General features: G+C 48.1%; 1 protein-coding gene across 6 annotated transcripts in view; it reads left to right on the forward strand.

The window, feature by feature from the left end:
* The window catches only part of Abca3 (ATP binding cassette subfamily A member 3), a 57,796-nt gene extending 51,059 nt beyond the window's left edge, over nucleotides 1–6,737 (forward strand). For all 6 annotated transcript variants that reach the window (XM_029471085.1, XM_021186035.2, XM_021186034.2 and 3 more), the window contains 7 exons: nucleotides 1,306–1,434; nucleotides 1,526–1,720; nucleotides 4,058–4,245; nucleotides 4,613–4,783; nucleotides 5,041–5,231; nucleotides 5,341–5,414; nucleotides 5,786–6,737. In XM_029471085.1, the coding sequence (XP_029326945.1) occupies nucleotides 1,306–1,434; nucleotides 1,526–1,720; nucleotides 4,058–4,245; nucleotides 4,613–4,783; nucleotides 5,041–5,231; nucleotides 5,341–5,414; nucleotides 5,786–5,917 (1,080 nt within the window). In that variant the 3' untranslated portion in view covers nucleotides 5,918–6,737. The remainder of the gene's footprint in view (nucleotides 1–1,305; nucleotides 1,435–1,525; nucleotides 1,721–4,057; nucleotides 4,246–4,612; nucleotides 4,784–5,040; nucleotides 5,232–5,340; nucleotides 5,415–5,785) is intronic.
* Nucleotides 6,738–12,719: the final 5,982 nt, after the last annotated feature.

A 12,719-nucleotide genomic window follows, 5' to 3' on the forward strand; every position in this document is an offset into this window, starting at 1 on the left:
AAAAAAAAAAAAAAGACATTTCAAAGGGTAAAGTGTTGCCACACAAGCCTCCAACTTGAGTTTGTTGAATTTGATCCCTGGAACTCATGCTGAACGGCAGAACCAAGTGCTAAGAGCTGGGAAACGGCTGGCTTGGCAGCTAAGGATACATTCTGCTCTTGTAATGAACCCAGCTCAGTATCTGCCACCTGCCTGCCTTAGACGTCTAACAACCAGCTACCCATACTGCTAGCTGCGGGGTATCCGACCCTCAGACTTCCGTGGGCTCCTCACTCCTGCGTGCATGCACACCCAATAAAAATTTAACTTAAAAAAAGAAGCCAAGGGCTGGAGAGATGGCTCAGGGTTAAGTTAAGAGCATTGACTGTTCTAGAGGTTCTGAGTTCAGTTCCCAGCAACCACATAGTGGCTCACAACCATCAGTAAGAGATCTGATGCCCTGTTCTGGTGTGTCTGAAGACAGAAACGCTGTGCTGATACATAAAATAAGTGCATCTAAAAACAAAAAACCAACAACAAACAAACAAACAAAAACCTGAGCAGTGGTGGTGCACACCTTTAGTCCCTTGTGAGGCAGAGGCAGGTGGATCTCTATGAGTTCAAGGCCAGCTTGGTCTACAGAGTAAATTCCAGGACAGCCAGGACTACACAAAATTTCTCCGTGTAAATAAATAAATAAGAGAGAGAAAAGAAATGAAAAGCAAAGCAAAGCGGCCTGGGAGATACCCTGGTGGGGCTGAGTACCTGTTGCTTGTCCAGAGGCCCTGGCGTCAGTCATCGGCACGTATGAGCTGGCTCACGGCTGACTGTAACTTTCTTTCCAAGGCATCCATCTCCCTCTTTTGACCTTCACAGACAATGCACTCATGCAGTGCATGGATATACATGAAAGCAAAAACAAAACCCATACATACAAAATACCATTTTAAAAACTATTTTTTAAAAATCTGCCTGTAACTCCAGTTCCACGGGATTCAGTGCTCGCTTTTCCACAGACAGGAGGCATGCACATGGTACATACATGTAAGCAAAACAACCATACACAAAAGTAAATTGTAAAACTGTTTTCTCCACATCACTCAGTGATTATGACTGTCTCCTTGAGTTCCACACAGTTCTTGTGCTATTGCCTCTCTCCCTAGACGCTGAGTTCAGCCCCTAAGACCACCTGCTTCTTGTGAAAGAGAGAGCGGGTGGGGACGGAGGGGTGAGAAGGCCCATCAAATTTCCCTTTTCATCCTGGGCTCCTGGCCTACTTCCATGGAGCTGCAATTCACTTGTGTAGTCTTTACCTTCACTAATCAGGCAGAACTGCAGAACCGGACATCAGTGCTGCCCGAGGACCAGGATGTAGCTGAGGAGAGGAGCCGAATCCTGGTCCCTAGCTTGGACTCCATGCTCGACACACCGCTGGTCATTAATGAGCTCTCCAAGGTAAGGCAAGCTCTGCCCTCCACTGCCACCCAGCTGGCCTGGGGTGTCTTCAGGCCTCCTCACCCGGGGCTTTCTGGCTGGCATTTTACAGGTGTATGACCAGCGAGCACCGCTCCTTGCTGTGGACAGGATCTCCCTTGCAGTCCAGAAAGGGGAGTGCTTCGGCCTGTTGGGTTTCAATGGAGCTGGAAAAACCACAACGTTCAAAATGCTGACTGGGGAGGAGACAATCACCTCAGGGGATGCCTTTGTTGGTGGTTACAGCATCAGTTCTGATATCGGGAAGGTGGGTGCAACAGGGATTCCCTACTGGTGTGGGGCAGGTAAGACCAGGGCTACCCTGGAGGCAAGATAGACTTGTCTCTGGCTCACCATAGGCATAGCAATATCTGTGGACATCAGGACAGAACAGTGACACACTGTAACTGTGTGGTAGACAGGAAAGAAATGCTAGCCAAAGAAATATCACTCAGCTGCCTCTGTCCATCCAAGACTGTCCTGTAGCTAAATGTAGACAAAATAAATATGGATTTGAAGACCTAGAGAGATAAAAAGAGGGAAAGGAAGGCCGTAGCCCATCCATAGGCTCTCACTCACTGGGCTGAAACCACAGTGGTGGACCAGGCACAGCCCACGTGTTCCCTAATGCCTGAGAAAGTAGAGAAGGCTCCTGTGCCAAGCAGAGCATGGAAGAGGAAAGGGAATGAATGTAAGCTTGGCAGTGGGCACCTCCCTGAGCTGGTGGCAGGGAGCGCTAGACTGTGGCATCCCCACATGCCAGAATGCCAGCAAGTCCTCCAGAGATTCGGCTCTGAGACCGGAACACCATGTCCAGGTGTGTGAACACAGAAGCAACCAAGCCAATGCCATCAGCAGAATTTGCAGGCACAGCACTCAAGTAATGAACAAACTCCAATATTTTTTTTTAGATTTATTTCATGTATATGAGTGGTTTTGCCTGTGTGTATATTCTATGCATGCCTGGCCCTATGGAGGTCAGAAGAGGGTGTTGGGCTCCCTGGAATTAGAGATACAGATGATTGTGAACCACCATGTTGGTGCTGGGGACCAAACCCAGTTTTCTACAAGGTTGGTGAGGGCACTGAGAACCACCGGCCTATCTCTACAGTCCACAGGCTCAAATGTAAGACTTTTAGTGTCTGGCTAAGATTATACAAATAACTTATGTTTAAGGGTTAGGCATTGCTGGGCGTGGTGACACACAGCTTTAATCCCAGCACTCAGGAGGTAGAGGCAGGTGAATTCAAGGCCAGCGTGGTCTACATAGCAAGTTCAAGACAGCCATAGCAACATAGAGAAACCATCTCAAATAAACAAAAAAGAATTTAAGAAGCATTAGAAATGTGTGCACGGGCGATCTTGCAGTGATCCACATCTGCTCTGAAAATGTACAAAGAGACGGAGGTGATACTAAACACACTTAACCTGAGGTCCAGAAGGAGCTGTGGGGGAGCCAAGCCAAAGCTAAGAATTACCCCAAATCAGTTAAAAGCAGACTCTAGATCTCCAAGGAGAATCTCTCAATCTTTAGAGCCTGGCACACCTGCCCCAGGTAGCAGAAGGTATGGGGCAGATGGTACACAACTCTCACCAGAGTCAGGAGAGGCCTGCTCTGCTGTCCCAGCCTTGCTGCCCATCAACCCTTGCTGAGAGAGACACCTCTGCCACCGGGGTGGTGCCCACTATAAGGCTATTTTTTTTTGTTTGTTTGTTTGTTTGTTTTCGAGACAGGGTTTCTCTGTATAGCTCTGGCTGTCCTGGAACTCACTTTGTAGACCAGGCTGGCCTTGAACTCAGAAATCCGCCTGCCTCTGCCTCCCGAGTGCTGGGATTAAAGGCGTGCGCCACCACGCCCAGCCACTATAAGGCTATTAACAGTGAGCACTTCTTATTAGGAGAAGAAACATTGGCTAGTTGTTAAATGACTGCGGGAGGGAGGGAGTGTGTGATCACATGTCAGCTGTAAAGTTTTACATGGGGGACCACTTGTATAATAATGAAACTTTTGTCTGTTTTTTGTTGGTTTGTTGTTACTGGTCGTGTTCTTATTATGGTTGTTTGGTTTTGGTGGTAGTGGTGGGCTTTTTGTTTAGCTTGGTTGGGTTGTTTTTTTTTTTTTTTTTTTTTTTTTTTTTTTTTGGTTTTTCAAGACAGGCTTTCTCTATGTATCAGCCTTGACTGTCTTGGAACTCACTTTGTAGACCAGGCTGGCTTTGAACTCACATAGATCTCTGTCTGTCCCTGCCTCCAGAGTGCTGGGATTAAAAGCATGCACCTCCACACCTAATGAAACCATTCTTATTTTAGTTAACCTTACAGTTGTCTGTCATAGGCTCCCAGCTTGACCACTTGCTGGCCCATCTGTCCCTTTGGCAGCCAAGTCCTTCCTGTGTCCCTACTTGGGTATTGCTTAGAGAGCTTCAGCTTTGGTCGGCCACATGTGCCCAGTTACTCACTCTTTAGACAACTCTGGACAGACTCATGGGATGTTGATGGAGAACAGGCATCGAGACTGCCTCTATAAGCAGGCACCATGGTCTCTGAGAGATGACCTCTCTAATACCATATTCTAATACCCCTCCCATACCACATTCTAACCTAGGTACGGCAGCGGATGGGCTACTGCCCCCAGTTTGATGCACTGCTTGATCACATGACTGGCAGGGAGATGCTGGTTATGTATGCACGGCTCCGAGGCATCCCAGAGCGTCTCATCAATGCCTGTGTGGAGAATACTCTGCGGGGTCTGCTGCTGGAACCACACGCCAACAAACTAGTCAAGACTTACAGGTGCAACCTATACTCACCCTCTGTTCCTGAGATGAGCCCTGGCCTTCTCAAAACAGTTTAGGGTCCCTTATCATAGAGCACAAAGCCAGTGGCTCGGAACCAGCTGAGATGTCTCAGACTAACTTACTATATGGGGGGACTTTCCTGTCATTTCCTGCTAAGACAAGCTGACTGACCATGCAAGGACCCCTGGTCCCAGCTCTCTCTAGGGCCTCCAGCCCTGTGCAGTGGGCTTTCCAGTACTAGTCACCTCTTTTTCTCTCAGCCCAGGTGCTCTAGAGTCCTTGGGTGTGGGGTTTGGCTGGGAGCAAGAGTATTTGTATTAATTACTGACCTTGCCTCCCACCTGTCACCCATCCACCCCCAGTGGTGGTAACAAACGCAAGCTAAGCACTGGCATTGCCCTCATTGGAGAGCCTGCAGTCATCTTCCTGGATGAGCCATCGACCGGCATGGACCCCGTGGCCCGGCGTCTACTCTGGGATACTGTAGCCCGGGCCCGAGAGTCTGGCAAAGCCATTGTCATCACCTCCCACAGGTAGAGAGTTTGGGCATCTGTGGGTCAGTGGAAGAGCCAGAATGGGTGGCTGGGATGGGACCAGATGAGCAGAAGATATGGCAACAGCTAGTGCAGCTAGGACATTCCCCAGGCTCTGCATGTGGCTACTCTCAGCACGGGGAATCAGGAATGGCCTGGTCTGGGCACAGATCCTCTCCTGTCTGCACAAGACTTTGTCATTCAGGGTAGGCATCGGCCTCCTCCAGCACTGTCTCAGGCCCCCACCCTTTCCCCAGTATGGAGGAGTGTGAAGCCTTATGTACCAGGCTGGCCATCATGGTGCAGGGCCAGTTCAAGTGCCTGGGCAGCCCACAACACCTCAAGAGCAAGTTTGGCAGCGGCTACTCCCTGCAGGCCAAGGTCCGGAGTGAGGGGAAGCAAGATGTGCTAGAGGAGTTCAAGGCCTTTGTGGATCTGACCTTCCCAGGTGTGTGACGGTGCTGGGCGGGGCCTGGACCTGTGTGGGCCCCACACACCTGACCCCAAGGACCCCAGGCCTAATCCCCAGCCTGACCTACCTGCTCTCTTCTCTGCAGGCAGCATCCTAGAAGACGAGCACCAAGACATGGTCCATTATCATCTGCCTGGCTGTGACCTCAGCTGGGCCAAGGTGAGTGCAGACCCCAGAATCCCTCAGGGTGCTAACAGGGACCAAGAAGGAACTTCTAGGATTCACCCTGCTATGGTAACTCCAGGTTCTTTTCAGACTAGAATCATTCTAATTCTCCTCTGCTGCTCACCCTGATATGGGCTGGGTTTGAGGTTTTATATATAAAATATTTGAGGTGGAAGAAAATGAATGTTTGCATGCAAGGAAACTGGCCCAGAGATAGAACACAGTTTACCCTCGTGGGAGTGACTTCTCCAGGGGCTCTAGGACAACAGTGGGCAATGGCAGGGTGAGGTCCAGCTTCCCATTCTCAGAGGACTTGCCTTATGAGACCTGGACTCTCTCACCAGTAGCTTTTCTGTTTCAAAAAGGTATTTGGTATCCTGGAGAAAGCCAAGGAGAAGTATGGAGTGGATGATTACTCTGTGAGCCAGATCTCCCTGGAGCAGGTCTTTCTGAGCTTTGCCCACCTACAACCCCCCACCACTGAGGATGGCCGATGAGGAGCTCTGCTGCCTCCAGAGCACAGGCGTGGAAGGGGCGAATCCGTGCTTAGCTGTGCATCCTCTCCCTCCCAGTTTCTCCTTTCTTTCATTTTTAATCACTCTTTTCTATGATGGACATGAAAAACAATCAAGGTGATATGCACAAAGTGGACCATGTGTGTCTGTCAGTGCCTGCAGGCAGGAGTCAGCATGCAGGTTTCCACTCCTGAAGTCAGGTCTCTGGAACCACAGTCCCAGACCCCATCCTGCTGTGCACACAGTCAGGCCTTGGTCTTTGGATGGGGAACTGTCCCAGCTGGTACTGCAGCTAGCCTGGGGGATTGAGCTTCTTCCCAGTGCTTATCCAGAGAGACCCCAGGGACCTGTCTATGTTTACATATGACACTAAGCTCCCCTGGGGGCGAAAGAAAGCCAACAGGGTTGAGCAGCAACAAGGACTTCCAGGCTGCCAGGAATGAGCAGCAAAGTTGCAAATACCTTCATGAAGGGAAGATACTGGCTATGACTAGGTGCTGAGACCGTTGGCTCCCAATGCAACTGCAGAGGCATCCTTGGATGTCAATGTTCCTTCCAGTATGGACAGTGGACCTGGCTGATCTGTTCCTAAGCCAGATGTCATCCCACAGAGCATCGGCAGCACAAGAGAGAGCTGTGGCCAGACTTGAAGCACATCCTCTGTTCCTAGCTCTGTGCCTTCAAGCAGTCACTGGCCACAGGGTTGTCAGGGCCACTACAGGGCTGAGTAGTGTCATCTCTTGAGGATACACTTAAACATATTGTGATTCTATAAAAAATAAAGGATAAGGGGACATAACCAGTCTTTGAGTCATACATAAGATATGAGGAGGGGTCATGGAACTAGATCATTACCTTGCAAATTCCACATCCAATATGGCTTTCATACCAAGTTTCAAACAAAAGCAGGAGTTGGCTTTTCCTAGCAGAGAGGAAGCTTACAGGATTCACTGTTGTGAAGTGAAGGATTAGGCATGAATTACTTTCCTTGTGATAAAATACTTGACCAAAGTAACTCAAGGAAGGCTATGCTTTGGCTCCTGATTCAAGGGCACAAAGAGACAAAGCTGTGGCCCTGGCAGCTAGGAGGGATCGGCCATGCCACATCTGCAGGCAAGGATGCTGGCCCTCACCCTTGACTCCCTTCTTTTAAGTCCAGGACCTTAGACTGGGGAATGTTGTTACCCACATTTCTCATAGCTCAGTCTGCCAAGGCAGACACTGGGACTAGAAGGGAAAGGGAAATTGCAGGCCAGACCTCTCACCTCAGTACAACCTAGAAACTCAAACATGTTACTGTGATGATTCTAAACCCCATCAAGTTGATAATCATCACAATGCCCAAAGGCAAATAAAAAGTGGGTTCTGTCTACACCAAGCAGACAGTATGAACTAGTGCAAGATAAAAAGTGGGTCCTGTCTACATCCAGGCAAACAGTATGAACTAGTGCAAGACACTTCTGGCTCCAACATCATCCATGGCACAAAAAATTTCAGAAGTTTCTTCAACATGAGTCCCCTTTTATTTATGTGCTATTGCTTCTTTAAAACGTTGAGTCAATGTTTCTGCATTTTACATCCTTCTAGAATTGGTTAGTTTCAGAAAAACTGCTTTTCAGAAGTCATGGCCACATTTCTGACAGGAACCACTGTAGAGCCAAATGGCCATCTCTTGGTTATTCAGAAAAAGTCTGAGGGACATGATCAGCGTCTGAATGACACAGGCAATGGGGAGTTCTGGGGTTTGGTCACTCTCTGTCTCAGCTTTATTTTTGCTGGGATAAAGCTCTGATGACAACTAAAGGAGCAGCCATTCATCTCAGCTCAGGTTATGATCCAATGAAGTCCCAACAGCTTGAAGCTGGTCATGTTGTATCTCCAGTGAAGTAAACTTGGACAGGAATGGCTGCTTGTGCTCAGCTCACCTGTGTCTTCTTTAAAAATCAGTCCAGGAGTCACCCCACAAAACACACGAACACCAGTCTCAGTTGGGCAGGGGTGGTTTGTTGAACACATGCCTAAAGACTGACTGGCCAGGGCAATAGCTGAAAGTGTGAGCCTATACATTTCTCAGGGCCACCTTGTAGAGGCCAAAGCTACAATGAGCTCATGCGCAGGTGTAGAAAGTGCTGCCTGGTGGTCAGCCCTGATCTGCATTTTCGACTCAATGGTTCAAATTGACCTTTAATTGGATGAGTCCTAAGGGAAGCTTATAGTTGTGGAATTTCTTAAAATTAACAAACCTCAGAGCATGAGAGGGTATGTGGTCAGCCTGACCCTGCTGAGCCAAGTTATTTTTTTGTGTCAGTGATTGGTAACAATATCAAATAGCTGGCAGACATGAAACAAAACCGCTACAGCTATTTGTGCTGGCTATTCCTGGTAGTCAGTTTGACCATATCTAGAATGAGCTATAATCCAGAAATGGAGGGCACACCTGTGATCCAGATCTTGAGGCTGGAAGACACAGGCTTCTGACCTGAATCTTGACCTGGAGATCTTGAGGCATAGTGTCCATGAAAAGCTTAGGCCCAGGCAAGGTAGTACACACCTTTAATCCCCAGAGATTGAGACAAGCAGATCTCTGGGTTGAACAGAACAAGTCCCAGATCCAGGTGTGGTGGCACACGCCTTTAATCTGGGCCACAGAGGCCCACAGAAGGACATTGGAAGAAGGAAGACTTGCTCTTCTCCTGCTTGCACTTACTGCCACCACATCTGTTGGAACCCACTTCAGGATTCCAGCTTATACAGAAGACCAGCTGAAACAACTAGCCTCATGGGACTGAGCAACTAACTACTCGAGTCTTAGACTTCCCATTCACAGCTGAACAGCAGACTGTAAGTCATTAGAATAAATTCCCTCAATATAGAGAGAGACATTCCATAAGTTCTGTGATCCTAGAGAACCCTGAGTTCTCTAGAATACACTATGCTAGGGGCAGGTGTCAGCACAACCTTAGGGAATGGGGCCACCCACAGTGGGTAGGCCTTTCCACCTCCGTTAACTTATTTAAGATAATCCTCCATAGATGTGTCCAGAGACTCATCTCCTAGGTGATTCTAAATCTAATCAAGTTGATCATTGAGATTAACCATGCTGTCTCATCACTTTAAGACAGGTTGTTATGCAGTGCGTGGTGGCGCACGCCTTTGATCCCAGCACTCGGGAGGCAGAGGCAGGTGGATTTCTGAGTTCAAGGCCAGCCTGGTCTACAAAGTGAGTTCTAGGACAGCCAAGGCTATACAGAAAAACCCTGTCTCAAAAAACAAAAACAAAAAGACAAGTTGTTTTATGGTTTTAATTTTTTTCAATATTTATTTATGTGTACGAGTTTTGCCCACCAGGATGACCATGAATCTCATTATGTGCATAAATGTTCTCAATCACTGAGCCATTGCTCCAGTTCCTCTAGTGTTATATAGCCCTGATTAGCCTGGAACTCTCTGTAGACTAGGCTACCTTCAAACTCAGAGATCTCCCTGTTCCTGCCTCCCAAATGCTGGGATTAAAAGTGTGTGCTACCACACTAAGCAACAATGTTTTTAGCCAGTCTCTGAAACATTTATTTATAGAACTTCAAATTAGTTTCCATAGCAGGTATGCCTTTAAAAAGTCTTCAAAGCTGGATATGGAGGCAGAGCCCATACGAGCCATACGAGCTCCAGGACAGCCAGGGCTACCCAGAGAAACCCTGTCTCAAAACCAAATAAACAGATCCACCTGCTTCTGCTTCCCAAGGGCTGGGAGTAAGGTGTGAGCCACCCCACTCAGCCCTTGCTTGTCTCTTTGTATTTTTTGTTTTGTTTGAGACTGGGTCTCTCTATTATGCATTATGGCATTAAAAAAAAAGATTTATTTAAGTATATGAGTGTCCTATCTGTATGTACACCTGCATGCTAGGAGATGGCATCAAATCCCATTACGGATGGTTATAAGCCACCATGTGGTTGCTGGGAATTGAACTCAGGACCTCTGGAAGAGCAGTCAATGCTCTTAACCCCTGAGCCATCTCTCCAGCCCCTATTGTTTTGTTTTTTGAGACAGGGTTTCTATGTATAGCAGCCCTGGCTGTCTGAAACTCACTCTGGACCAGGCGGACTTTGAACCTTGAGAAAAGAAAGAAGAGAGCATAGAGTGCTTACCAAGGCTCAAATGCCCTCAACTGTGGCCAGCTATTCATGTGTCTTCCAGCAAACCAGGGCTTCAGATACCCTGGGTCCCCGGAAATCCTAGCTTGGTGGCCCTTAGCCATCTTGGCCTCAATAGGTTAGCAACATGCTGGGATAAGTAAGGCTCCGACTCTTGGAAGAAAAGAAAGAAGGGTCCAGTGATTTAGTTCTCACAATCATTCTGCTAATTCTCAAAATAGTAAAAGCCAGGAAGCTCAGCTTTCAGAGCTCAGCAGCTTGATGGTACACTTGATTTATAAAGCCCAGTATATTTAGCAACAAATTTTTATCAACACCTCTGAGTAAATCATGCTTTAGATTTAATTTGTGTTAAAACTTACATACGTGGGCTGGAGAGATGGCTCAGTGGTTAAGAGCACCGACTGCTCTTCCGAAGGTCCTAAGTTCAAATCCCAGCAACCACATGGTGGCTCACAACCATCTGTAGTGAGATCTGATGCCCTCTTCTGGTGTATCTGAAGACAGCTACAGTGTACTTAGATATAATAATAAATAAATCTTAAAAAAAAAAAAACTTACACATGTGCCAAATTAAAGTATATACTTACATACATGCCAAATTAAATTACTTTGAACATTAGGGGGAAAAGCAGGGGAGAAGCTGTTAGCCCAGCTTCTTCTGTCCTCACCCTACCAGCCATCTGGGGTGACCCCAGATTTCTAGGGTTTCTAGGGTGTCCGTGCTGTTCTGGACCAAAAACTCTATTAGCCTCTCTAATCACAGACACCATTAATCTTCAAAGAATGGTACATGCTCCCTGTGTGAGCATCACTACCTCATCACAGGGCCCTTTCTCTACAAGAACCGGCTGAAGTCCCTGGACCACTGCTCTTCTGACCCACTGAGATGGTTAATCTTGGTTGTCAACTTGATTGGATTCAGAATTAACCAAGCCGCACGCCTCGGGGCACACCGGTGAGGGAGTTTTGTGATTATGTTAAGCGTGAAGGCCCAGCCTGAACCTGACCAGCACTTCCCAGTGTCTTTGTAGGCAGTGCGAGATTTGCTTTTGTGGCTTTTCTCTCACAAGTCCATCTACCTTTTTGCTGCCATCTTTCACTGACATCAGGACCCAGCTTCTTCAGCCTTCCAACTAGTGCTGAAGACCAGGAACCCTCCATGATTTCAGCACCAGATTAAGACTACAAGGACATCTAGTTTCTTAGAAAGCCACTGGTTCTCAGCCTTTCTAGTGTGAATAACCCAGACTGAATGATGTAAGTGAGGGTCATTGTTTGTTTGTTTTCATTCTGAGTTCTGTTCCACCAGAGAACAGCTAGCATCCACTTACCACTCATGTCTGACCACAGCAGACACAACAGCAATGAAGGAAAATCAGCTTATCCCTAATATCCTACACATTAAATAATCTTAAATCCAACAAGGGTACCAGACCAAACTGTCTAGATCTGCTAACCCCACCCCAAAAAATGAATACCTCAGGAAAGCAGGCTCCTCTTCCTGACTGTCCCACAGGACACACCCATCTCCTTGGACCGAGATAATCTCTTCTCTCCATCTCTCCGGGATCACCACGCTGCACATTGGCCACTTTCCTATCTTTCACAGCAATATGTAATCCAAATCTAAGTCACCTTTGTTCCTTCCTCCTGAAGCCCACCTTAGATCTGTTCCTCTTTCTTCATTCCTGCCTCAACTCTACTTAGATAACCGCGGGGATTGTGTGCATATCCCTTTCTTCCGCAAATAATAACGGAACAAGAATGTGCTAGGCAAGCCGGGCGGTGGCGCTCCGGAGGCAGAGGCAGGCGGATTTCTGAGTTCGAGGCCAGCCTGGTCTACAGAGTGAGTTCCAGGACAGCCAGGGCTACAAAACAAACAAACAAACAAACGAACAAAAGAATGTGCTAGGCAAAGTCGGGGGCGGGGCGCTACGGCGGGCGCTACTCTTTAGCCTCTTGCGAAGACCAGATCCTCCACGCCCTTGCAAAGAAGTTACTGACATAACCCCGGTCCAGACTAGCGTGCCTCTTCTTCTCCCAGCGAGCCTGAACGCCTTTGCTGTTCCTTCTGCCCCACGCATCCTTGTCAGAAATGTCTCCTGGGAGAAACCTCCTCTACTGCACCTTGTCTTCAACAGTTCCTCAAACTTCTTTCCTTTCTGGCCTCATCGGCCGCCCGCTGCACCCAGACAGCTGTATCCCACCAGCACAGAGACCATATCTACGCAATCACCACTAACTACCAGAGAGTTTGGACGATAGGAACTCGCCGTCCGTACCAGCCTGTCCCTTTACAATAACGCGGCCTCAGCAGGGTGCCTTAGATCCTAATGACAGCAGAGGCAACCCGAGTAGCTCCATTCACACAGATCCCGTAGGCGCCAAAGAGCAGAAACCTCTGGTGCCGGTCAGCCAATCATCGCGCGCTTCAGAATGCGCAAAACAAGTCCAGGAAAGTTTAGACCAGCCTCCAGTCCCGGGAAAAAAAAAAAAAAACTGTAAGCGCTACGACGCTCCGCCCACACACAGTTGCTGTCCTTTAGTCCTCCACCGCTAACTTGCATTGGTTGCGTGTGCTTACGTCATCATCGCGCGACGACGGCTGCGCCTTCCCGCTTCTCACCTC

This window comes from Mus caroli, chromosome 17, assembly GCF_900094665.2.
Source record: "Mus caroli chromosome 17, CAROLI_EIJ_v1.1, whole genome shotgun sequence".
Taxonomy (NCBI): Eukaryota; Metazoa; Chordata; class Mammalia; order Rodentia; family Muridae; genus Mus; species Mus caroli.